This window comes from Gadus macrocephalus, chromosome 20 (assembly GCF_031168955.1).
Source record: "Gadus macrocephalus chromosome 20, ASM3116895v1".
Lineage (NCBI taxonomy): Eukaryota > Metazoa > Chordata > Actinopteri > Gadiformes > Gadidae > Gadus > Gadus macrocephalus.
In genome coordinates this window covers 8,693,044-8,718,455 of record NC_082401.1, presented here as the reverse complement: position 1 = coordinate 8,718,455, position 25,412 = coordinate 8,693,044, and the positions used below count along the sequence as shown (strand labels likewise).

At 43.9% G+C, this 25,412-nt stretch overlaps 4 protein-coding genes and 1 long non-coding RNA gene across 5 annotated transcripts; 2 read left to right on the top strand and 3 right to left on the bottom strand.

The window, feature by feature from the left end:
• Positions 1 to 496: 496 nt before the first annotated feature.
• On the bottom strand, positions 497 to 1,489 carry LOC132449021 (uncharacterized). The gene is made up of 2 exons (XR_009523484.1): positions 918 to 1,489; positions 497 to 772 (listed from the first exon to the last, which is right to left on the bottom strand). It is a non-coding gene; the product is annotated as an uncharacterized LOC132449021 (long non-coding RNA).
• Positions 1,490 to 4,541: 3,052 nt separating this feature from the next.
• slc40a1 (solute carrier family 40 member 1) lies at positions 4,542 to 14,183 on the bottom strand. The gene is made up of 8 exons (XM_060040047.1): positions 13,854 to 14,183; positions 13,634 to 13,701; positions 12,972 to 13,131; positions 12,555 to 12,670; positions 10,347 to 10,473; positions 9,439 to 9,684; positions 8,371 to 9,030; positions 4,542 to 7,535 (listed from the first exon to the last, which is right to left on the bottom strand). Exons 1-8 carry the CDS (start codon positions 13,885 to 13,887, stop codon positions 7,213 to 7,215), a joined length of 1,734 nt encoding a protein of 577 aa, XP_059896030.1. The 5' UTR covers positions 13,888 to 14,183; the 3' UTR covers positions 4,542 to 7,212.
• A 3,556-nt stretch (positions 14,184 to 17,739) lies between these two features.
• On the top strand, positions 17,740 to 18,700 carry LOC132448612 (ASNSD1 upstream open reading frame protein-like). Its single transcript, XM_060040056.1, has 4 exons — positions 17,740 to 17,933; positions 18,065 to 18,118; positions 18,278 to 18,353; positions 18,561 to 18,700. Exons 1-4 carry the CDS (start codon positions 17,862 to 17,864, stop codon positions 18,599 to 18,601), a joined length of 243 nt encoding a protein of 80 aa, XP_059896039.1. The 5' UTR covers positions 17,740 to 17,861; the 3' UTR covers positions 18,602 to 18,700.
• Positions 18,627 to 22,707, top strand: asnsd1 (asparagine synthetase domain containing 1). The gene is made up of 3 exons (XM_060040045.1): positions 18,627 to 20,045; positions 20,226 to 20,407; positions 22,180 to 22,707. The coding sequence occupies exons 1-3, from the start codon at positions 18,627 to 18,629 to the stop codon at positions 22,424 to 22,426; spliced, it is 1,848 nt and encodes a 615-aa protein (XP_059896028.1). The 3' UTR covers positions 22,427 to 22,707.
• On the bottom strand, positions 22,442 to 25,289 carry zgc:136439 (uncharacterized protein LOC678627 homolog). Its single transcript, XM_060040052.1, has 8 exons — positions 24,821 to 25,289; positions 24,473 to 24,562; positions 24,169 to 24,248; positions 23,942 to 24,057; positions 23,644 to 23,741; positions 23,242 to 23,310; positions 23,099 to 23,157; positions 22,442 to 22,820 (listed from the first exon to the last, which is right to left on the bottom strand). Exons 1-8 carry the CDS (start codon positions 25,010 to 25,012, stop codon positions 22,700 to 22,702), a joined length of 825 nt encoding a protein of 274 aa, XP_059896035.1. The 5' UTR covers positions 25,013 to 25,289; the 3' UTR covers positions 22,442 to 22,699.
• Between the last annotated feature and the right edge of the window lie 123 nt (positions 25,290 to 25,412).

The following is a 25,412-nucleotide window of genomic DNA, read 5'->3' as shown; positions in this document are numbered from 1 at the left end:
AGGTACCCTAGGGGTAGATGGACAGGTAGGCCGAAAATGATTGTGGTTTAATACAGGCTTGAGATCGCTTTAGATATGTTGTGGATTGTGGGTTCTAAAGAGAATTGCAACAAATAAGACAAAAAATCTTCAAAAATAATTCCTTACTCAAGCTTTAAGTGGGTCAATGGGGGTTACAGTACCGCGTTACAAAGTAACGCGTTAAAGTAACAATATTACTTTTTTGGGTAACGTAGTAAATAACACATTACATTTAAAATATCGGTAACTGCACTACTTTACTAGACTATAGTAACGCGCTTTCTTGCGTTACCCAAGCCGTGTTTGCCTGCGTGTAAAGTCCTGGGGCCTCATGTACTAAGGTTGCGTACGCACAAAAACGTGGCGCACGTCCTTTTCCACGCTCACGTTCAGATGTACAAAACGTGAAATGACCGTAAAAATGTGCGGTCCCCACGCCAGCTCCAGAGCTGTCGTACGCACGTTTCTACAGCTATTGTTCCTTTGGCGACACTTAGAGGTGACGCTGGGAAACTGGGAAAAAAGGTGAAAACAATGACTCAGAGTGATTTGCACATCAGAGACACACTAATGAACAATTAACAGACCTTGCAATTATATGGGTGGCTATAAAAGCATGCGCAATGGATGAAGAAAATTGTTTTAAAAATGGCTGCGTTAGCGTTGTTAGAGGACATCGCAAATGGTCAAATCCGAAGGGCGCTGGAGACGCCGGGGCCGACGGAGCAATCCGTGCCCTCTCCTTGCTTGTCTATTCAAAAATAAAAAATTTAAGTTGATAAACACGAGTCAAAGTCTTTAATATCCTGGCATCTTTACGCACGACTTATGTGTATTGCAAGCAGCCAATTGTATGACCAGTATAATTACAGCATTTATGACTTCAGCATATTTACCTTGGGGATGATCGGTGTCCCCTTCATGGGCTCCCACCACTCCGGTGAGAGCCGTGTCACCGATCAAAGCGGCCACTCTCAAATCGAAGGGGGAGAGTTCCCCCACTCCCGTCCCCCCACGCTTCGGCGGTGGGCAGAAACCCTCCGCTTCACCTCCACCTTGAGGTCTGACCACTTTTTTTTAATTTCAGAGTGTGCGCTGCTGAGACCCCACTGCATTGACGGCCTCGCAAACACGCTCCCACTCACTTCTCTTTTGTTTTGCATTTATCCCTGTTGACAGGGTTCCAAATAGCACATGCTTGCGCATTTCTACCTCGTGGAGCAAAATCTCGAGCTCGGACTCCGTGAAGTTTCGTTTTTTGCCTCTGTTCATGGTGCCAGGTGATCGGATTAAGAGGTGAATCTCAGGTCCAGAGGCCTATTTAAATGAAATTGCATATTCAAATGAGGGCGTGGACAGGGAGGAGTTTGGCACCTCGGCATTTGCGCTCAATTCCACGTTGATTGAGATGTACAAAAGAAACGTGCTTGGATCCATGCGTTCGCACACTTTGATACATCTGAATTTATTTGTGCGTTAGACAGTTTCTGGGTTTTGGCGTACGCCAAGTTTCAGTATGAAATCCACGCAAGTCTTAGTACATGAGGCCCCTGGGGTCTCATTTATAAACGTTGCGTATGCACAAAACGGGGCTGAAATTGGCGTACGTGACTTTCCACGCCATGGTTGTGATCTATAAAAAACCAACTTGACGGGAAAATGTGCGCAGCCCTAAGCAAACTCTGACCCATGCGTACGCATAGTTTAGAGGAAAAGGAGAATTGGCGACACAGATGGTGTGGTGGTGAACAGAAGAAGTCAGACCGAAGAATTGTAGAGTGAGAAGAACGATTATGTTTTATCATCGCCCTTCATAAATTTAATTTCAACCCGTATCATGCGTTAAATCTATGTAATCAGAATAATTTAAGTCAACTGCGTTATTTCTCAGTTATAACTCCAGAAACATCTCCTTAGAATAGAAAAAAAAAAAAAAACGCTATACCCGTCACTCACCAACATGTGTCAATAACATAATATTTTTATGTGACACTGTAAACACATAATCAAATGTCAATTAAATCCCAAGTGTGGAAAACCAAGCCACACTCCTCATCAGAATCGTTGTCCGTTACTCTTGATGCTTTTCTTGACAAATCAGGCATTAAAAAGGGTTTATGTTCAAGAACATTTTACGTGGGTGATTACAAACTGATTATCCAAGGTGTTTTCGGTCAGTCTTATTACCGTAACCCTATAAATACAGAGGTGAGCGCCGTGGTAATGCTGCACCATATGGCACTTCGGAGGGAGAGGGTCTTTAGGGACCATAACGATTTATTGGTAGGCTACATAAAAATATGTAACTTTATGTCAGACCACATCTTTTTTAATTCTGGGACTGTGCGCTCCGTGCAACTGACAGAGTTCACTGTTGCAGCAACATGTTGCCACGCACTCTGTTTTTTGTTGTTGGCGATCCCAATCCCGTAGGCCTACTTGCATCTGAGTCTGTTTTATATGCAGATCGAATTCATGAGGTCATTTGCATTGACCATTTATGGTTAAAAAGGGGCAGACAGAAGAATTGTAGATTGAGAAGAACGATTAGGTTTTATCATCGCCCTTCATAAATTTAATTTCAACCCGTATGCTTTAAATCTATGTAATCAGAATAATTTAAGTCAACTGCGTTCTTTCTCAATTATAACTCCAGAAACATCTCCTTAGAATAGAAAAATTCTCTATATTTAATCCCGTCACTCCTGTCCACTGACGGCGCGATTACATGGAATAAAGCATCTGTCCAACATGTGTTAACAACATAATATTCCCTGAAGAGAGGGTCTTCAGGGACCATAACGATTTATTGGTGCATACAAATATGTACCTTTATGTCAGACCACTTCTTTTTTAATCCTGGGACTGTGCGCTCCGTGCCACTGACAGAGTTCACTGCTGCAGCAACATGTTGCGACTCACTCTGCTTTTTGTTGTTAGTGATCCCAGTCCCGTGACCGCCGAACAAAACTACTTTTGGGGCCTCCACCTCACCCACACGTGTTTCCATTTCAACCTCAGCGAAATTTCGCTTTTTGGCTTTTCTCAGTCCTTCTGCCATTGTTTCCGACAAGACATACAACTTGCATCTGAGTCTGTGTTATATGCAGATCGCATTCATGAGGTCGTTTGCATTGACCATTTATGGTTAAAAAGGGGCGTGTACAAGGCGGAACGTGAAGCTGATTCAGCTGCGCACACTTGTAGGCACTCTGTGATTTATAAAGCAAAGATTGCTTAGGGGTTTGCGTACGCAGGGTTTTATAAGACTGAATATTTTTTGGCGCACGCAAAACTTGGCTTTTGGGCGCGCCAATGAGACCCCAGATCTGTTGTGGTGCGTGCATGCGTTCTGCCTGTGTGTCTGCAGCGCCTGCTTGCCTCGGCACGCTGCCATAGCGATCGATTTGATTGACGTCTGCTTGTGCGAAGGAGTGTTCAAGTGTTGGAGCGCAGAAGCAGGTGACACAGAAAGACCGGCTGTTTGCAGGGTTCATTGTAGAAGACATGCTTCCCCTGTCGACTATTGAACCAGATTTAGAAAAATACTAGATAAAATACCCGCCACTCGCAAGCCAACATCCGACAGGAAAACATTTTCCCATTACCTGAAGTGTTAGGCCTATACCGACATGGAATCGAAGCTCAAAATATTTTTCAAGTCCTCCCTGGATCATGTGTCCAGGGAGGACACATGATCGTGGAAATTTGTTACAACAAAACAACAAAAGTTACTTAGGAATGTGCACTGGATAGACAGCATTACTTTAAAACTAGAGAAGACTGCTCGATCTTGTCTGCAAGAGGGTGAGAGGAAGACACACTTACGATGTCATAGCTTGCGAAATAGATCAGGTTCATTCAGCCTTTGGACCACATAAAGTAATAGCATGTGTCACCGTCGCTTAAGTGCATTTCTGTTTTAATTGCATGGGATAAAGTGACCTTTTTATATTTTTCATTGACCACTTAATTCTTGTTCTCATGTTTCCCAAATGCTACTGATTGACCTCACCGTAGCCTACTTTATCCTGTTGTTTGTGAATTTTAGGCATTTCTTTGTGCAGACAGGGATATTGTTCTTTCATATGGTTTTATATGCTATTTTGTATAGATTTATACAATAAACACTTAGTGATGATAGGGCTACGATGTTTGACAATGTGTCTCCAGTAAATTAAGAAACGGGAAAGTAAAGTAATGAGTAGTGACGTTACTTTTCAAATGCAGTAACTAGTAAAGTAATCTCATTAAAATTGACAGAAGTAACTAGTAATAAAAAAAATGTTTGAGTAACTACCCCGACACTGTCAGTGATTGTGTTCAATGTGATGCATTGACTGCAGATTCTTAGGTCTAAAGTGTCAAAGGCCATTCGGTGAACATGTAAGCGTGTAACGCTGGTTAAACCAGTCAATCAAATGAAATAGCTGCACAGCCCAGTCCCCGAATCAATGGTTTGAGAATCGGGTTCGACTGCATCGTGGAAAATAATTGTAACTTGAGAAGCGAGACTTGCGTGTTCTTTAATACGATTTTCTTTATTTATGAGACCTCATGCAATACATGTTGTATTTACTGTTCTCTCATTTAATGGAGTGCAATCGTTACATATACATTTTATTCAATCAATGCAGCAGTTATTTTACTCATGTTTACTAATGATTTAAAGATCTAAATAAAAAAATATCACTGAAGATATTTGCTGTCAATATTCAAGCACTATGTTACACTCGATATTACTTGATTTCTTACTTTAATGATAAGCCTTTTGAAAGAGCATTGCTTTGTACACAGCGGGCAAAGTCAAAAACAATATCCTCTGGCAAACCTTAATTAGAAACACACAATGTTAACACTAAGTTTATAAAAACAGATACAAAAACGTATTTCAACGTGTTTCAACAGCATTACATGATACAGCATTCACAAAAAATATTTGTACATTTTTCCAAAAGTGTACTCAATGCTAAGAATGGATTGATGGCTGATGCAATTTGTTTGATAGATATGTAGTAGTTGTACTAATGTTTGCTATAAGTGAATTCCTGAAAAAGACCCCTAACAATATGCTATGTGGCTTTGTCCCAATGCATGTTAAAAAACTGCTTAACAACCCAAACTCTGGTTGTTTCTTGGCAAATGTACACTCTTATACACGTTTGAAAAAACACCTGACTGGACCTGTCCTGACTGCGGTTCCAAAAGTCTGAAGAAAGGCCCACTGTGAGTCCACAGCTGGCTTGGCTAAGCTACGTTTTACCACAGGAATATTTGTGCACCGAGTCGCCCAAAGACCTTGCCCTTTTAGACCAGCTCAGGTTATTCTGTGGGGTGGGGTGAGGCGAACCAAAGCTACCACCCACACACATGTGCATGTATGTGGAACTAAGGCAGGCTGAGAATATTAAGGCTTCATAAACCACGGCAGACTGTGATCGCTTGTTAGTCAGAGGTGGAAGCTGGCACTAGCTACTTGAACAGCTATTGCGCTCCAATGGGTTCCTGTATGACATTTTAAGTCTTTTTTTGTTTTGTTTTTGTCTGAATTTTTGTTTAATTTAAAACGCTTCTCAATGGCTGTAGAAGTATTGTATATTATTGGATTTTGTTGTAGTCCAACCCAAACATTTTGAGGTTTAACGATTTAACATTCGATTGGTTATCCATTTACTTTAACTCGATTTCGATGTCTATCGCACACAAATTGCTTTCCACCTCGGATGAAGAGTTACAGTTACAGTATCAAGGATATTAAAAGCCTCTTCTTAGTCAAAAGTACAGGTCCACAGAAGGTGGTAGTCCCACTGGACAAACTTGGAAGGACTGCCTTCTGCCAGCATGTGAGCAGGGCCGTCTGAGGTAAACTTGGGATGGCTGCAAGGTTAACATGGTATGGTACAATCTTGATATTCTCCCTCTCTCTCTCTTTCCACACCACAGGGGGGGAGGAAGGGTTTATTGGCGGGGGGGGGGGCAATCAGGATTTCAGCCTTGTGCAAAAATATGTTCAATGAAATTCCTGATCGTCTTATTGGGGTTCAACAATTGATGTATATTGCTTAAAGTGCCTGTGTAACAACAATCATCATGATTAATGATCGTCTTAACGAACAAAAAAATAAAAATAAATCAAAGGGGTTTTAAAAAAAAAAATCGATTACTATGTAAACTACATTGAACAATTAAGTACAATCTCAATAAGAAGTCAAGGAATATATCTAAGGGACAGAATGAGCCTATCAGAGAATTCGAAAAACGACATAGTGAAAATACACGTATTTGGAATGCTTTAGACGGACTGACGGACTTCCCTCACTTCCATATATGCCATATAAGGACTTCCACTTTGGTTATTGAGAGCTCTGCTAGAAATGGATGCATGGGAACGCTTTCCATGACACAACCGCTACCTGCAAGAGTACAATACTGACGACACATCAACAAAAACCTGCAGTTTGCATTTACAGAATAAATATTTTGCATAACCCTCAATAAAATGCTTCATAAAGACTCTAGCCCCCAGTTTATTGTGTGGCTAAGTTAGCAGCGTCACCCTAGATAAGACCCCTTGTTTTTTTTGCTCTCGGTTATTGGTTATGGAGACCTGGGACTGTGCTATCCCAGAGTAAGCTCACAGAAATAAATAGCTTTAGCACCGTTGAAGTCACTATCACTATTCTATCATTTTTGTGAACTATTGCTGGGCTGTGGTTATCCCAAACCGCTCTACATTCAACCAACAAAGCTAGCCTGGGAAGACAGACCGGCCTAGCCTCTAAGGTTACTTTATCCTGCGTCTCTCTCAGCACCTTGGAGAAAGGTCTGGGTCCAGATCTGTTTTCTAACTATGGGTGGGAGCCCATATCAGGGTCACACGCATGTTGCTAAAAGGTCCTTGCATTGGAAGCATTAGCTTGAAGAGTCGAGAGTCGTAAGCCAAACTAGCCAAACTACAACCCTGACTAATCCACACTTTTGTGGTTAGTTTCTATAAGCACGGGATTCTATGGAAGTACTTCTAAGAGTTAATGCTAAATCAATTGCCCAGCTAATGTTAAATCTGGGCTGGCAGTAACATCCCAATACAAGCAAACCGATGTTAGTCTGGTGTGTATATAAAGAAAGGACAGATTGAGCTATAAGGCTATTATGAGCTATGTACCCAGGGACGAGGGCCTTCAATAGGCGTTAAACGGTGGTGGGAAGTGAGGGGCTTTCTACTATCGCCTCAATGGCTTTCTGCTCCGGCGAGCAGCAGAGGAAGATGCGAGTGCCCAGGCTCTTGAAGGCAAACCTGAAGTACATGGCGTGGCCCATGGCCACGAAGGACACAGAGATGAGGACGAGCACGCCAAAGGCTTCGGGGTTGGGTGCCAGGATCACCATGATGAAGTGCAGGAGGTCCAGGAGGTAGTTCATGGAGTTCTGAACGCCGTTAATCACCCCGCGCTCCGACTCCGCCACGCTCTCTTGGATGAGCTGCGTCACGGTAAGGTCGAACGACCAAAGGCCTGGAAGGGGAAGAGAGTGAGAGAGATTACTTCATGCATCCTGAGGGAAATGTCCCCAAAAAGGAAGAATAACTTAATTTTTTTAGAGTTTGTAATGTTAAATATTAGATTCATATGCATATTTTTCACAAAAATAGACATAAAATATCAAATATATGTAACGTAACTATTACCAGGCTCAAATGCTCTGATATTGCAGGTTAAAGTGAAACATGAAATATTGAGATGGGGAAATTGCATGGCGTGGAGGCTAGTGGTTAGTCTTCTTGTCCCAGTTAAAGTGACAAGATTACCAACCACGTTTTTTGGTGCAGGTAGTTTTAAGAGCTGAATAAACAATGAATTGCAGCTACTGTAGTAATTATGACTAATGATTGGTGTCAAAGATTGCAGAAATTGCAATGACAAGCAGAGATGGCCTTCTACCCAGTGTTGTAAGGGGTGTAAAGGTGTGAGGACATCCTGTTTTTTAATGCTGAGCCAGTTTTAGGAAGTCATAAATACCAAACAGTTGAAGGAGACAATAATTGTTGTTGTCATTCTTTAGACTTTTGCATGCAATTAAGGGCAAGGTGCAGATAGGGCATTTGCAAGGGTATTATCGCCAAGTCACAAGGGATTTACTGGATTTGATCCCCATTTTCCAGGAATTCTTGAGCAAAATGCCCTTACCCCTACCTTCTCATTAACAACATTCATTTTGAATTCACTGCAAATCTCTTTTTGGTTAAAGGTGTCTTCTCAACCACTGAAACCATAAACCAGTCAGTTATCTCAAGCGCAAAAATAAAATCTTAAACCCTAACAACTCAACCCGATCCACCACGTCACTCACCAAGTCGCGCGGCGATGACCCCGGCGAACAACAGGCAAACAGACATGTAGGACTGCAGCGGCGGCAGCTCCTCCATCGGCGGCACCATGGTGGCGTTCCCGGACAGGATGTCCCCGGTCAGACCCTGCATGAGGCTGGGGTCCGCCTCGGGCAGGGTCCCCCGGTCGCCCACCAGGTGGCTGTACAGGTCCAGGAAGGGCGAGACGGTCAGGTCCAGGGGGCTGCCGGGCGCGAAGACAGACGCCACGCACAGCATGAGGCAGGACAGCTGGGCCACGCCCGAGATGAAGCCTGTGCGGATCAGGCCGCACTTCTTGCGCACCCAGGTGAAGGCCACGGTGCCGCAGATGCCCGCGATGGCCGAGGCGCCCATGAGCAGGCTGAGCACCGAGCCGTTGAGGCCCTGCGTGTAGGCGTAGCCCGTGGTGATGCAGTCGAAGCCGAGCACCGTCATGTACAGGAAGGACAGGGACATGCCGGCGAAGAAGATGTTCTGGTTGTAGTAGGACACCCAGCCGGCCTTCAGCGTGCGCAGGGGCTCCGTCACCTGGTAGCAGCAGCTGGTGTCCTTGGTGGAGGGGGAGGGTCTGGCCACCACCACCCCCCCGTCCGTCATCAGGGGCTGGGAGGACTCTTCGGGAGTCAGGCCGTTCTCCATTTCTAACCGTGGGGAGACGAAGGTGGGGGGGGTTAGCAGGGACAGTGTGTTGTTTGTTAAGGGGTTTGTCTCCCCGCCCAAAAGTCGCTGATTTTTACCACCAATGTCAACATTCACTGCAAGCCGTTTTGGGTAAAAAGGGTATAGTAGTAGGTGGCAAGTTAACGAATAGATTAGGTTTCGTCAGGCACGTAACCGGAACAACCTCCAACAATGATTAACTTCACGAGAAGCCCATGAATTGAATATGAAGGTAATCCTGCGTAACTATCAGCCTTTTTAGGCTATGTTTGTCCCTGTAACCTTAACACTTTCCTAAGTATTTTTATATTATTTTATTAAAAACATTGAGATGAATCGAAGCAAGGAGCTTTGTGGTGAGCATAAGTAAATCAAGGCATCCTGGTTACCTCTGGGTGAGTTGAGCTGCTTGAGCTCCTGTTCTTGCTCCTTCTGTCCTCCCTTCACTGCCAGCGCCGGGGTCTTCTGGTAGACCTTCCAGAGCAGAGCGTACTCCAGACACATGGAGCACAGGTTCCAGCCGGAGATGAACCCGCAGCCGATGAAGTGAGAGCCAAACGCCATGATCTGGCCCACCAGCATGGGGGCCAGGATGTTGGTGAGCTGATCGATGATCCGCACCGTGGCGTTCATGTCTTTTCAGACCGTAGGAGAAAATAGATTTTAGGGCTTGGTTCGAAGTTAACTCAGTTTTTTGGGTGCATGCTTTGATTGCTTTGGATTAAAGCATCTGCCAAATGTACATAAGTGAATGTTGGAGTTAGGGGAAGGGTTCAATGTGGATTTAGGGAATGATATCAATGGAGACTCTCAAATAGACAGTCTGTCAAAAAGAAATCCCGGAAAACCTTGGTTCCGGACTAATGACGTCAATTTTTAAATACGTTACTGCGACCCATTCAACTGGTTACAAAGGTTTTCTGCATTGGTACATTTGATTATGAACCTATCACAGCAGGTTGTAAAACACAAAGCAAGTTGATCGAGTTCAGTGGAGCAGATAAGAAAATGTAAACTGTGTGGCTGACCTCAACAACCTGTGAATTACAGAATTACAGCCACAGAAGTATCAAACTCATCAACATTCCATAATGCCTGGAACACATTGTCGTTGACCAACGTGACGGCAAAGGTCGGAAACATATGGGCAAAATCGACAGTGACTCAGCAAGGGTTCAAAGTTCAAATTTCCCTCACACATGTGCTCTCATTAAGGATGGTCATGGGGAGGGGCATATATCAGTCGTGCAGATCGTGGATCATGTTTTGTGTGTGTGTGGTTGTATGTGCTACTCACCGGCTAGCGTGCTACTGTCCTGCCCAGCCACCACTACCACCCAGTCCCTCTGGATGGTGATGGCTGTAGCTGTGCTAGCAAGGTTAGCGATGTTAGCGATGGAGATCACCATGATGTAGCAGGCAGTCTGAGAAGGAGGAATTAGAACATAATTTTTATTTTTTCTTCATTTATTATTTTTGTTCATACAAAAATCATATATCATATATTTGTTCAATATATAAATATTTAATTCAGATTAAAATTACATTTACGGATACAAAGCCGATGGTCCATTGTTGCTGTAATTTTCAACTCATCAAACTATGCTTTAGTATGTTTTTCAAAACAAAAATGTAGAATAAAGTAATAAAGTAATGCTAATATGAGATGGAGAGAAAATTTTCCTTGGTGGGATAAAGAAAATCTCTTCAAATAGAGAACACATTATGGAACTGGCAGAATTCTGGTCTAATACCAAGCATGTGACTATCAACCCGGTAGGGCGAATAACTGGATGGCCTAATCTCTTAGCATATTTGTCTGGAAACGGCTGCCTCTAGAATGGCCAACAAGCACAGGACAGCATGGTCCCACTACCTCGTCCCTCCCGTTGTTCTCTACTGTAAAGAGAAGAGGGGCTCTGTTGGTGGTCGGCATGGGAACAATTTCGACCAAACGGGCCCCAACATGGTGTACATGTGTCCCTCTCTCTCTCTCTCTCTCTCTCTCTCTCTCTCTCTCTCTCTCTCTCGTGTCTTCTGTGTGTATGAGTGTGTGCGTCACCCTCCGCTCTCTCTCTCTCTCCCCCTTTGTGTGTGTGTGTGTGTCTCTCTCTCTCTCTCTCTCTCTCTCTCTCTCTCTCTCTCTCTCTCTCTCTCTCTCTCTCTCTCTCTCTCTCTCTCTCTCTCTCTCTCTCTCTCTCTCTCTCTCTCTCTCTCTCTCTCTCTCTCTCTCTCTCTCTCTCTCCAAAGGAGCTTCATTCACATGGGAAACATAAGTTTACATTGTCAACTTAAGTGTGAAATATAAACTAAAAATTGACATATATATTTAAAGGAATTGCAATCAAATATACAATTAAGTGTAGGAAAGATGAACTTTAAAATACAAAAGAAAAACTCTCTTTCTCTGTCTCCCTTGCTCATGTGACCGTTCCTACAAAAACGTGCTGACTACACAGCCGTGAACAAGACACTTGTTCACTCTGTCTCCTATTCCACTCCTCCCTCCTTTCCTCTCCCTCCCTCTCTCCCTCCACCTCAACAAATATTCAAAATGGCAGGCTTTGCTCCCTCCACTGCCTCTCTCCCTCCCTCGGTCCAGGTCACCAGGTCATCATGGTCATCATGGTGAGCATGGCCCAGTCCATCAAACAGCACACCCAGGGGGGCTATTACAACACAAAGCCGTGTCATTGTGATTTCTGATTAAATACTTTATTTCCCCTGCCATTTAAACACTGAATCCTATCAAATAAAGCTGCATCTTGATCATGTCTCTCTCTCCCTTCTGTCTCTCTCTCTTCTCTCTCTCTTTCACACTCTCTCTCCCTCGGCCCCTGCTCTTGGATAAGATCCCCCCTGTCTAATGAGAAACAAGTCTGACAACACCATTATTATAACACCACATGTCAGTTAAGTTAATTTAGTTTAGTTAGTTAACGTCACCATCGACTTTGTCCCCTACTGCTGCACACAGAAGAGAGTGACAGAGAGAGGCAGAGTCAGAGACAGAGACAGAGATTGACAGAAGAGAGAAGAGAGACAGACAGACAGACAGACAGACAGACAGACAGACAGACAGACAGACAGACAGACAGACAGACAGACAGACAGACAGACAGACAGACAGACAGACAGACAGACAGACAGACAGACAGACAGAGAGAGACAGACAGACAGACAGACAGACAGACAGACAGACAGACAGACAGACAGACAGACAGACAGACAGACAGACAGACAGACAGACTGACAGACTGACAGACTGACAGACAGAGAGAGATTTTCTCCTCCTGACAGACAGCTGAACATTTCACTGAACGCCAAATCAGAGCTATAAAGGCCCATTCACATGACCACGTTCCTATCAGCGAGTCATCATACCAAGCTTCAACCTGAGGGTCAGAGTATCATAAAGGTATAGCAGAACGTAAATGCCTCCGCTGCACATTCACTCCTAGATTAGCCAATATATCGATTGAGGGGGAGAAGGATAATGTCTTACCAGAAGCCAACCGTTGTACATACTGGCAAGTTGGTCTTTATACTGGAAAATGACCATTAGGACGATGCCACATAAGATAACACAGGAGTTCTGGACCAGCAGTGAAGTCTGTGCCACTATGGGGTTAAAAATGCAGGGAAATGTACCATAAGGGCCAGAACAGTAAGCCAAGTAGGCCTAATAGCCAAGCTGTTTGAAGATTTAGTATCATGCACTATCATTCAATAATATATATATATATATATATATATGATAATAACATTCATTAAAATGCAACTTCATTTTTTTAATAATAGGAATGACAGAATTAAGCAGAGTAATGGTAACTAATTATTTTTCTACATAACCATTAATTCCATCTATTCAATATTTTCCACTCTTGATCCTGACAGACACCTAGCCTGTAAACGATCCTACCTTTGAGTCTGGGGTTCCGGTCCACCCAGTCCCCTATGAGGGCCCCCAGGAGCAGCACTGAGCCGGCCACCACCAGCCCGTACACGGCTGTCAGCAGCAGGCTGTTGCCGTACAGCTCCACCAGGAACACCGCAACGGCGAAGTTCCACATTCTGTCACCCTGGAGAATAAATTAAAATTGACTTGTATTCATAATGGATATAGACAATAAATATTATTAAAAAAGATATAAAAAAAAAAAACGAATCCATGAACATGAGTGTCCTGTCTGAGATTAAACAGGATAGTGAAATACAGGCTAGATCTATCTTTATGAATAAGGCATATATTTATTTGTAATAATTATAAAATTAGCATTTTCTTTGAATTTCCAGTTTATTGTGTGTGGGGTTGCTTTTGTGGTTGTGGAAGATGGACCATAGAAATTTGTTAAGCATTGTTATTGCATAATGTTTTAAACTTGACACCAGTTGCTATTTCTGGGTGATAGTGACCATAAGTGCAGCCATGTATTATCAGAGTGAAATCACGAGAAAAACAATTGTCATGTCACTCTGTCCTAGGTTGACATTAATGAGACATAGGTCATTTTCAAATGACAATGACCGATATTCATAAGGAATCCTTCAAATGACAAATAATACAAATAATAAATATCTTACCCATGTTGACAGTGCATGTCCCATGTAAATTAGGAACTTTGCAGATGTAAAAAAGTCTCGAACAGATTCTGAAATATACAAAAAAAAATACAAAATTCAGTTAAAAATATATAGATGTATGTTCATTACAGCAGACTGCTGGCCGTCCAGGTTTGTGCAGGATGCAAAGCAGCAACAGAGAAAGAAATTGCATGCAACTGGAGAAAGCAATAACACCTACCACAGCATGTTTTCTTTGGAGCAGCGTTATCCATTGTTATATCGTCCACTGATATTTAGGTCAATACGATGTTATTATTATTTCTTCCCTTTTGTCAATGCGGCTGGTGATTTCGACGCGATGGGGGTTCTCCCTGCAAAGAGATGTCAAGAGAAACAAATCCACAGATCCTATCCTATCTTTTCGCCTCTCCAAACTTAGCCAACACTGTAGCTGAAGTTGGAAAGAAATATTTCAGCCGTGGAGGCTTGCTAAAAATGAAATACAAAGGCGATTGAAGCTCTTCAGTTGAAGCTCTCGCTGCCACTACAGCCACTGTTTACCTCCTCCCCGGTTATACGGTGCAGGGAGGGGCGTCAAAGTCACGTGATGCGTCACTGAGCCGCAACACAGAGTGGGCCCTCCCACTGTTGGACCCTTGGATCAAAGAATGCCGAATAAGAAGTACCATGTAAAGCGCCCATTGTTGCAGAATAGAGAGTGGGTTCCGGTATTACAGTGTTATACACTATTCTTTTGTTTTGAAACTCAATTATGTCGTAGGCTAATGCCCTAACAGGTTCGAATTATCTGCATATGAATGCATATGAATAAAAAAGACTAGAACCCGAACTTGAACCAGCAGTAGGTCTAAACCAAAAAGCGCGCGCAAGCTATAACACACACACACACACACACACACACACACACACACACACACACACACACGCACACACACACACACACACACACACACACACACACACACACACACACACACACACACACACACACACACACACACACACACACACACACACACACACACAAGTTGGCTGTGGTGCTCAACATGAATGTTTTAATGTCTGTGTCTAAGATGATATATTTATTGTGGTTACACATGCATTGTTTTGTACTCCCAACTTGACCGTTTCTTTATCTCAACGTGACCACCAGAATACAGCAACCACCTCTGCCCTGGTTTTGGCTCTGCGTTCAACCTCAGTTGGAAGCCATGCAGCCTACTACAAATCACACTTTTTGGTACGTTTTCGGTGAATCCTAGCTGTTGACATGGTAGGTTTCTTCACCCTCTTTGGGGGCCGCATCGATGAAAGATAATAAGAAAAGCATCGGTTCATGCATCTGTGGATGATGTGTTTGGTTTGGTTGGAGGGAGGAGAGCACAGCGGGACTGGGTGGAATCCGAATCCGGTTTCATGAGAAAGAGCTTCTCATAGACCACTCAACCTAACCCACCTAACTAGAGGTATAAAATGAAACGTGATGACCATGATAAACATGAATATTGTTTTGATATCACGTCGTCCATAATTTAGCAAGTGGTGATGCTTTCATTTATTAGTTATTATAGTTGTTGCTGTTCTCATGGGGTTTAACTAAGCAGTGGCAGGAACTAAAGCAATACATTTATAGGTATTTCATTTGATTCTTTGAAGAAGCCAAACCAAGTGGCGCCAGTTAAACCCGATCCTCCTCCTTAACACAGAGATACAGACCCACAACCACTGTGTGTTGGAATTGAGGCTACCATTACCTCATTCGGCTTCATTTGGTTTGAATCCTGAAGAAGCCATTCATTAACAATAACCCTTTGCATTTGCTAGGGAAATCTGAAACCACATAAACAGTGTTTAAACATTCAGAATCTGTTGAGATTGTGGACATGCCAGGACCAGAATCATAATAAAGGCTACATCACATTATCCATGTTCGATGAAAATGTGTGACCTGTTTCATCTATAGGCTGGCCACTTTTAAAGGCTTAGGTGTGGTTGGCTCAGATCTTACGAGATTCAAAACAAACAGACAAATATTTGCTTTACTCACTTGAACCTAAACCAGCGGAATCCAAATATTTACAATGCCTGGGAACACATGTTGATGAATTTGATCAAGAAAAAATGAAAAAGAATAACATCAAAAAGGTCTTTGAACATACAGTTTAACATTCCTTCATTCAAAATCATTAACCGTCAGTGTCATCTATTATTTTCACAAATTGCTTAATTTTTATGTACGTATCCTAAACGGTCTAAACGTGTTAGTATGTATGCGGTCACATTGATTGAGTATTCTTTTTATTGTTTGTTCTGTTTCCAACTCACAGATCTCTATGTGGTGAGAAGCCACAACAGTTGCTGACCAACAAATAACGTAAAAATACCATAGTAAGAAAATAATCCACGTTGTTAAAAACCATGAAGAGGGTATATGGATCCCAACCTAAAACAGAGATGGTTTGTGGAATATTTCAGCCAGATAACAATAGCCTTATCTTGTCACACATTGAGCTCTATTGGAGGATTTGGTCAGCCTGCTGGGTTCCTATTAAGGCCCCTTGGGTCCATTGAGCAGGTAAAAACAGATTACCTGCCACCCTATTAGTGGGTAAGTGTGTCATCGGCGGTTCCCTCCGATCAACTGCTGTGTCATCCTTAGCAGTCATGTGACCCGGCTCGGGTATATCTTTGCTGCACATAGCTTCCCATTCAGGTCCCGACGACAGGATAACAACAAGGGCTGCTTACGGCAGGCTAAATTTACACTCCTCGGAACCGAAATACCACGATGACATGTGTGTGTGTGTGTGTGTGTGTGTGTGTGTGTGTGTGTGTGTGTGTGTGTGTGTGTGTGTGTGTGTGTGTGTGTGTGTGTGTGTGAGTGGTCATGAATAACCCAACTGCACATCGGTGAAGGGATGGGTAAGGTGGAGGTCTGGATGTAAGCCGTGGTATACACAAGACTGGACCTGATTCTGGTTCCTTACTGTGGGTCTTTGATGGAAAAGACATACTGGTCATGTTTTTTGTCTCTGCAGTGTGTGTGTGTGTGTGTGTGTGTGTGTGTGTGTGTGTGTGTGTGTGTGTGTGTGTGTGTGTGTGTGTGTGTGTGTGTGTGTGTGTGTGTGTGCTGAGGGTTTACTTACTGTTGCGATAGAGTTAAAGGTTACGCAGGGATGTTTTCAGTGTGCTCAACAGTGCCAATGACCCCGATAGTGCAGCTGGGTCAATATGATCATGTCTTGATTCAGGTTAGTTATTGGAGGCTGAATACTGTCTGGTATTTAATGGTGTCATGGAGTCCGAATGAGCACAAGCTGAATATTCTGAAGGCTTTAAATGGTAAATTGACATGTCATGCCAAAAACAGACAATATCGGTTAGTGACAACCGGTTGTAACCTCCGCAGCCACAGAGAGAAGGAAACACTGATAATAATAACCACCTTGGTGGTTATCTGAACGTAACAGCGAGTGCGGCCATATTGTTCGTGTGGTTGGAAGACTTTGATGTGTGGCTGAGAGAGCTTTTCTCTGCCAGACAAAGAAATGATAAACACAAACGGTCATCATCTGGCATTGACAACATGGTAAGGCCTTGCCCGAAAAGACAGTCCTCATTTCCTGGAGATAAGTGTAAACAGCTGTTTCAAATCAATAATAAAGTACCACTGTTGACCAGGTGTGTTTGTTCATCTCACAATAGACAATACAGGAGTGGTCCAAAGTCAGTGAAATCTTCGTTTGGTCTAATGCGTATAGGATGTCACGTAGCACTGGACCAGGCAATGATTTGGTTGTGAATAAACCAGAGTAAAGCATTTTGATTAAAATATTTATTTAGATCATAGCGAGTCCCTTAGCACAGAGATTGTCAGACATTGGGTTCTAAATGATTATCAAGCAATTTGTTTAAAATGTACTAAGAAATATGCTCTATAAATAAATGCCACTATTATTATTATTAATATTATTATCATTATTATTATTATAATTATTATTCATTACTATTTCGTTACATTTTTGTATACAATCTCAAGATCCAATTTGATATTTAACTTGACCAGAAGAGGGCAGCAAACAGAGTCCACCCGACGTCCTCGGCCCTACAGCCTTCCGGAAATAAACTCGTTGTCTAACATGTGTTTACTTGCTTACACAGCAATGGCTGTCTAACTTCATAATCATACAATTCTGCCAAAGGGTTGGATTACGTAAGCCAAAAAATGACTTCAAACAGTCGAGAGGACGAGATTTCCGAAGCACATTCTGCGATCAAAGAGGAACTCAACAAGAAGGTAAAACATCCTAACTGTACCCTAATAACCCATATCTTGTCAATCGAATGCTGAATGTGAACATACTACTCAATTATATTATTATTAAGCCAGTATAGTTTAAAGTCTTTACTATTGAACTTAATCTGCAGATAAAGGAGCAGAAGATTGTCGTAGATGAGCTCTCAAATCTTAAGAAAAATAGGGTAAGTGTATATTTTATAATTCATTGTTTTTGGTAGAGCAAGTGGTCATCACAAAATGACCTCTTACTGAGGTTATAACTGTCAGTGTACTACACTTGAAATTGATGAATTGTATATCTAGATTCATGTTTTAAAAACTGCCATCTGCAATCTTTCCAGAAAGTCTACGTGCAACAACGCAACAGCAACATTTTCTTCCTGGCTGACAAAGGACAGATGCTTGGAACAAATAAAAGTTTGTAAAATTTAAGTTTTCAAATGTTGGTTGAAATGACTGTGTGGGGTTGCTAATTTATAACAAACTGCATGAATAATCTAAATCCATAAGGACACTAGTGACAATTATTTATATAAAATGTATGTGTGTCCAAGTAGCCATGTTTTTTTAAACGTAGGTATTTCTAAGTCGTTAAACCATATATTAATCTCTCTGCCCTTACAGAGGAATTGGACATCTTGAAAAAGGAGCTGCAAGATATGTAAGCCCTATCAAACCTTCGCCTGCACCATGTGTGGCATCTTCTGTCTGCTGAGCTTCTCCCCCGTTGAGTCTTCCACCGACCAACGACTTCACCAAAACCTGAGCAGGCGAGGGCCCGACTCAACCCAGGACCTGACCGTGACCCACGCACACCCCTTCTATCGATGTCTATTCTCCGCACATGTGCTCCACATGCGGGGCGCCCTTACCCCTCAGCCGGAGCGAGACGCCGCTGGCAACGTACTTCTGTGGAACGGGGAGATCTTCAGCGGTATCGCAGTGGCGCCGGAGGAGAACGACACTCGCGTAATGGCGCGTCAGCTCTCCTCGTGCGATACCCCTGCCGAGCTTCTCTCAGTGGTCTCACGCGTGCGGGGGCCCTGGGCATTTGCCTACTACCAGCAGGCCCAACACTGCCTTTGGTTCGGCAGGGACTTCTTCGGGAGGCGGAGCTTGTTGTGGCAGTTTGACGAGGAGGCCGAGGCCTTGACCCTGACGTCGGTGGGGGGCGACTGCCCTCCGACCGGTGCGGACCCCTGGCTAGAGGTTCCCGCAGCGGGGGTGTACCGGATCGACCTGAAGGCGGGACGTGTTGCCGGGACGGGCGGTGTGACGCTGGAGGTTTATCCCTGGGCTACGGGAGGGTGCGGGCTCCCGTCCCCTGAAAGCGTCCCTAGCAACTGCGTGGCAACGATGAACCAGTGGGGCCTGGTCCTACCATCGCCCGTGTCCCCACTCAACATGCTGCTTCCCGAGGTCGAGGTGGGAGTACTTCCGTCGTCTCCGGCTTCCAGTGTTGTGGCGACGGATCTGGAGGAGGTGCTGGCGTCCAGGGAAAGGACCGGCGAGGTGGACCACCTCAACGCCGTGCTCAGCGAGGCGGTGCGGCGGCGCGTTCAGGCCTTGCCCGGCGACATCAGAGACGAGTCATTGACCGACCACGCCTCCGTGGCGGTCCTCTTCTCCGGGGGGATCGACTCCATGATCCTGGCGGCGTTGGCGGACCGGCACGTACCCGCGGGACAACCCATCGACCTCCTCAACGTGGCCTTCAAGCTGCAGGAGCCCAAGACTCAGAAACAACAATCCACAAAGAAGAAGAAGAAGAAACCCGAAACAGACCAAAACAAACCGACGACGGACTCGGCGAATGTCCCCAAGGTCTCCGAGATTTCCTCGCCGTTCGACGTCCCGGACAGACTGACGGGGCGGGCGGGGCTGCTGGAGCTGCAGGCTCTGAACCCGGAGAGGAGGTGGAACTTTGTGGAGGTAAACGTGACGCAGGAGGAGCTGCAGAGGACGCGGCGGGAGCGCGTGCGTCACCTGGTGCAGCCGCTGGACACGGTGCTGGACGACAGCATCGGCTGCGCCATGTGGTTCGCGGCGCGGGGGGAGGGCTTCGTCACGCAGGACGGCGACCGGACGCCGTTCTCTTCGCCGGCAAAGGTTCAATACAGTTTCCAGTATTTTTATATGAGACATAAGGTTCAAGGTTCATAGGTTAAATTCCCTTACTGACTTGCTGTGTCTTTTTCTACCCTAATGAAGTGAAAACCCTGCAGGAGTGAACCCGATCGGGATCACAAGCTTGTTGTTCATCTCTGGTTGCTTCCCCATCTCCTCCAGGTCCTTCTGACGGGCATCGGGGCAGACGAGCAGCTGGCGGGCTACTCCAGGCACAGGGTCCGCTTCCAGACCTCCGGCCACCAGGGGCTGGTCCAGGAGCTGGGCATGGAGCTGGGCCGCATCTCCTCCAGGAACCTGGGCCGGGACGACCGCATCATAGCGGACCACGGGAAGGAGGCCAGGTGGGTTGTCTTTGGTTAGTTATATATGGTATTTCTATGGTTAGGTCTCTCTTATGCTCACTTGACACAACGGGCAGGAATCAAGTGATTGTTATAAGTAACTGTAGAAAGTGATTCAAATCAAGGTTCATGTTCCGAAATAGACCATTGAGCCAAGATGCAATGTTCACTCCTTTTATCTGGGCCTCTGTCCAGGATGTTGGTTCCAATTTTGCATGTGATCCTGTTGAGCCGGGTACGGTTGTTGAAGGAGATATTGTGGTTGACCTTTGTTGAGCCGACATGTGTGGTTGTTGTTGATGAACTACCACTGCTTGCATCATTGGTTGAGCAACTTGCTATAGTTCCTTTTCCTCCCAGGACAGACGGTTGTTTCTTAATCAGATTAATCTGTATCATCGCTTTTTATGCAGCTGTGTCTTTCAGTGTTGTGTAACATGTCTTCTTTATGGCTGTCATAATCTTAAATTAGTAAAAGTAAACAGTTCTCGCTTTCTGTGTACGACTGCTTGTACTTTCCATGAGGTCGGGGGGGTAAAATTGGGTTGGTCTGACTCTGCACTGAGGGAAAGGAAAGTAATTTTTCCATGCCTGTACATCCTGTCTGGAATGGCTCAGGTCTGTCTGTTATGTTGAAGGGTGGGTGGTGCGGTTGTTTGGTTAGCTGTTCTTGGTGTAGTCCTGGATGTTCCTCTACTACCAACATTTGGTGTGTGTGTGTGGTTCTTCATAGAATCCAGGCTTGGGTACATTGCAGAGGCTTTTCGACGAGTACAAATGCGGGATGGGTTTTAGTAGACGGGTGGTGGTCGTCTCTGGATCTGCTTTGCCATCAACTGTTTTGCCGTACTTTGTATCCGTCTGTTTTTGGCTTGTGCTTCCCATTGTGACAAGCATCGGTGATGTGTAGCTTGTCCAAACTGAATATTTGCACGATTTTATATATATATATATATATATATCTCACAAAATGTCAAGAACATGTTGATGCAGCGTTGGTGTTTTTCATCCCATGAACCGTCCTGTAGCCATGGTGTACAGGATTTCTTGGTCCATTACATCCATTTCTTGACAGTGGTGTGTTGAGGATGGGTGGGGGTGGAGAATCTTCCCATAAGTTGGGGAATGGAGGAGCTTGCCAAATGGTGGCCATTTTTAAGGTCTTGCTCTATTCTATAAGTTCTAATTAGTCTAGATCAGGGGTCACCAACCTTTTTGAACCCGAGAGCTTCTTCATGGGCACCGAGTCATACAAAGGGCACCCAGTTCTATACACTCTTCTGAAATAACAAATTTGCTCAGTTTGCCTTTAGTTATATATTACTATTAATGATTAATGATACTCATCTATGTGAAGACATGTTAATTAATTAAATCATGTTCATAATTTCTCACAATAATTATCAACAATGACTTAAAAAAGGTGGGAGAGAGTTGTTCAAGAATGAGTAGTGCTATTTTTAGAACAGGCCTGCGGGCGCCTCATGTGGTCCTTGCAGGCGCCATGGTGCCCGCAAGGCACTGTGTTGGTGACCCCTGGTCTAGATACTCCAAAAGACTGCAGTCAATACAGTTGTTGGGCTGTGAGACAAGGGAAGGGCCATTTGGGGTTTGAGATGGACGTCTGGCAGGGAGAAGGATGAGAACAGGATTCACCTTCATAAAAAAAATCAACTCCTCCAAGGTTAATCATGATCCCATGATGCATTCTGAAGTAAGCTCCCTATTATTCTAGTATTGACTAGTCTGTATCCACTATTTTCGACCTGCAGATTCCCGTACTTGGACGAGGACGTGGTGGACTACTTGAACTCCCTGCCCGTGTGGAGGAAGGCGGACCTGTCTCTGCCCCGCGGTGTGGGGGAGAAGCTGCTCCTGAGGCAGGGGGCCAGGGCCCTAGGCCTGGGACCCTCCGCCCTCCTCCCCAAGAGAGCAATGCAGTTCGGCTCCCGCATCGCCAAGATGGAGAACAGCCACGAGAGGGCTTCCGACCGCTGCAACCGACTGCTCAGCGCTTAGAAGACAATCTCAGCCTTTGTTCTTTAATACATGGGATTCTATTTTTATTCTGATGAAATTCTGTCATTATAAAATCACATGCATTAGAATCTGTTGTAGTAACCTGCCATTGTATGGAATATATATATAAATAAAACATATTTACAAATAACCCCAAAATTGATTATTATTGAAGCAATCTTCACTATGCTCAGATATGAAATTTCAGGTCCAAATGAGGTATGCGTGTCGTGTGATTGTTCCGACACACGGCAGAATAAAGTTTTTTTTTCTTTAAAACATGTAGGACTCGACATTCTTCAGCTTTTCTTTGAAATATAGATCGCATTCGATGTAGGAGGGCAGGTTTCCAACGTCAAAACGTCCAGATATTTCGTGGGTGTAGACCGGGCTCCTGAAAGGATAGCTTATTGAGTTATCATGAACATATTTAAATCTATGTTCACAACTTTTGTTAGACTAGGGGCACCTTCACACCTGGTGAAATCTTAAAACACCATGGATTATGCAAACACCTGCTTAAGTCATATTTGCAGTTGAAAAAAATTGAACTTTCTTTGTGATATTCGTTAATATAACATACTTGGTTTATCCAAAATGGGACGATCATTTTTAGGAAATATAACCTACTGCTGGTTCAAATACAAGGGGGGGAAGAAGTGTTGAAACTACCTTTGAATGAGCCAAGACACAAAGTTTCCCGGGGCATCTCTGTCTTGAATAGGTAAATCCTACAGAGGAGTTCAGAAATGTAGGTCTTAAAAGAACATTCTAGTTTATTTAAGGAATAAGGGATTGATGATGATGTGACTTGCCTTCTTAGACTCCAGAAAGTTGTCCAGGAGGGGGAGACATTTCTTAGAGAGCATGTAGAAACACGGACACTGCAATGTGTTGGAAATGAAAATCTGATTGTTTAAAAGGCTTCAATATAAGTATCAGAACGCTAAAGAGGAGGAATGTGTGCACATGTTCATGATTTTACTGGGATAACACTTAACTACCATACTAAAAAAACTAATTGAATTGTTTTATTTATCCCTTGACATTATAGTATGCATGTAAATATGTGGTTGCTAAACCATCAATCCTAATCATCATACTATCAAAAAACTAATCAAGACAACTTTTTAGGCATGAAAATGTGGTAAAAACATCTAGCTATCTAATCAAAGCTAGCCTGTAGATACATACTTCATGTAAACCCCTGAACTTACTGCTCTCCTGGACTCTGTTTCAGCAGCAGTGGGTTTCTCCTTCATACACAACACTCGGAGGTCCTCGTCTACTTCTAGAATACCGTACTTGTGGGTGTCTGGGAAAAACAAATCTAATCGTAAATTAAGGAATACCACTGCATTAGCGACCAATACAGGAGAAGATTGTGGATACATATGCTGATCAGGCACTGTTCATTTTGCTGTCGTCCATTGTAAGTAATCAATAGTTCCCAAATGTGAAGACGATGTCTCAAAGCTTTTAGTGTTATCCGTGTGGTATGAAAGGACAGCTCACCTTCCTCTTTACACTGGTAAGAAAGAACCAGACTGTTGTCCGCACACTGCACCAGAAGTTCAGAAAATTTTCCTTCTACTGTTTTCAGGCTGAAATCTTCAAGGAAAAGAGTGTCGCTATTGGATAGGAGAATATGAGGGTGTTTAAGACAGATTTGGAGAGAAAGTAAAGAATGTGTTTTTGTTACAATATCATTTGCTGTTGTCAACCGTCAACCAAAAACGTACCCTCCAATGACTATGACGTGGTCTTCAATCTTGAAGTGCTTTATAGTAAGCTGCAGACAGGCCACGGCACCAAGACGATCCTGATAATTAAGTTACTTATCATCCTGAACAGTTTGGAAAATTCAGGCCTATATCTGACAACACTTTAAGGGATCATAGTTTTCTCTGGGATAGAGAAAACAATGTCACATGTTCTCTGTAAAATGCATCTATGAATGATAATGATGTAGGCTATATAAAGGGGCATGTGCAGGCCACCGTTCAGGGCCGTTTAAATGGGTTAGAAAACACCTTGATGGTTTACCTCATTGCTTCGTGTGTGATCGCTGAGCACCTTCACCAGTGAGAACTGGGATGCCCACTCCTCAAATGCCTTGTGGTAAACAGCATTGGTCTGCGGGGAAAAGTAATTCATTATCCCCAATGATGAACATTTTAAAATTACATTGTGGTACAGACATACGGCCAAATTGGAGTTGGTCGAAAAGCCATAATGCCATGGCCATCTTTCTAGACAGGACGCATGAGCCATGGTGGTATAAATGTTTAGTGGGGAGCATCAAGTCTGACACAGAGAATGATTTACATGACTTTCCATATCTTAAGTTAGGAGATTCCAGCGTTACAAGTCAAAATGTGAATAACAACTTACGACTACATAAATGCCCTCGACACATCCAGAGAGAGTCAAGGCAGAGACCCAGTGGGAGATGAGAGCCCGCCGCCCCACGGGGAGCAGGGGCTTGGCGACCCCCGACAGATGCTGGAACCGACCGGTACCGTCGCTGTCCACATCCCTCTGGAGCCTTGTCCCGTAACCAGCTGCAAGGATCACGGCTTTCATTGGGAGACACCCTGGACAGTAGACTATGTATTGTAGCACTGGACCTGTCTGTCCTCGGTAGGTAGGAACCAGAAAGACCTGCACAACAACTTATGGCAGGTTAACTAACGGCAAAGAAATTTCACACAACTTGAGGTAATCACAAATGTGCCCGTAAGATTATTCAATGACTTGTCACAGACGGAGTTTTTAGTCTCATAGCTTCGTGAAAGTTTGAGTTTGAGACGCGGACTTCAGCCCTTGAGGAAACACTAGGAAGTTGTTATCGTCACCAGTTCATTCCACAATAAAAGTCCCCGAATATAATACAAAATAAAATCTGCACCATTGATACATTTTTCACGTTGAATAACATGGTCCATTGTAATAACCAATTATTAATATTGTTCATCTTCAGATA

Bases quoted from the DNA above. Each gene is read 5' to 3' on its own strand.
- LOC132448612 (XM_060040056.1), top strand. From the start codon at position 17,862: ATGACTTCAAACAGTCGAGAGGACGAGATTTCCGAAGCACATTCTGCG. The intron at 18,119-18,277 runs GTAAGTGTATAT...CAATCTTTCCAG, and splicing joins CAAATCTTAAGAAAAATAGG to AAAGTCTACGTGCAACAACG. The intron at 18,354-18,560 runs GTTTGTAAAATT...CTGCCCTTACAG, and splicing joins GATGCTTGGAACAAATAAAA to AGGAATTGGACATCTTGAAA.
- asnsd1 (XM_060040045.1), top strand. From the start codon at position 18,627: ATGTGTGGCATCTTCTGTCTGCTGAGCTTCTCCCCCGTTGAGTCTTCC. The intron at 20,046-20,225 runs GTTCAATACAGT...CATCTCCTCCAG, and splicing joins CGTTCTCTTCGCCGGCAAAG to GTCCTTCTGACGGGCATCGG. The intron at 20,408-22,179 runs GTGGGTTGTCTT...TTCGACCTGCAG, and splicing joins GACCACGGGAAGGAGGCCAG to ATTCCCGTACTTGGACGAGG.
- zgc:136439 (XM_060040052.1), bottom strand. From the start codon at position 25,012: ATGAAAGCCGTGATCCTTGCAGCTGGTTACGGGACAAGGCTCCAGAGG. The intron at 24,249-24,472 runs GTAAACCATCAA...CTTAATTATCAG, and splicing joins ATCACACACGAAGCAATGAG to GATCGTCTTGGTGCCGTGGC. The intron at 23,311-23,643 runs GTAAGTTCAGGG...AACACATTGCAG, and splicing joins AAACAGAGTCCAGGAGAGCA to TGTCCGTGTTTCTACATGCT.
- slc40a1 (XM_060040047.1), bottom strand. From the start codon at position 13,887: ATGGATAACGCTGCTCCAAAGAAAACATGCTGTG. The intron at 12,671-12,971 runs GTAGGATCGTTT...TTAACCCCATAG, and splicing joins CCGGAACCCCAGACTCAAAG to TGGCACAGACTTCACTGCTG. The intron at 9,685-10,346 runs GTGAGTAGCACA...CGGTCTGAAAAG, and splicing joins GGACAGTAGCACGCTAGCCG to ACATGAACGCCACGGTGCGG.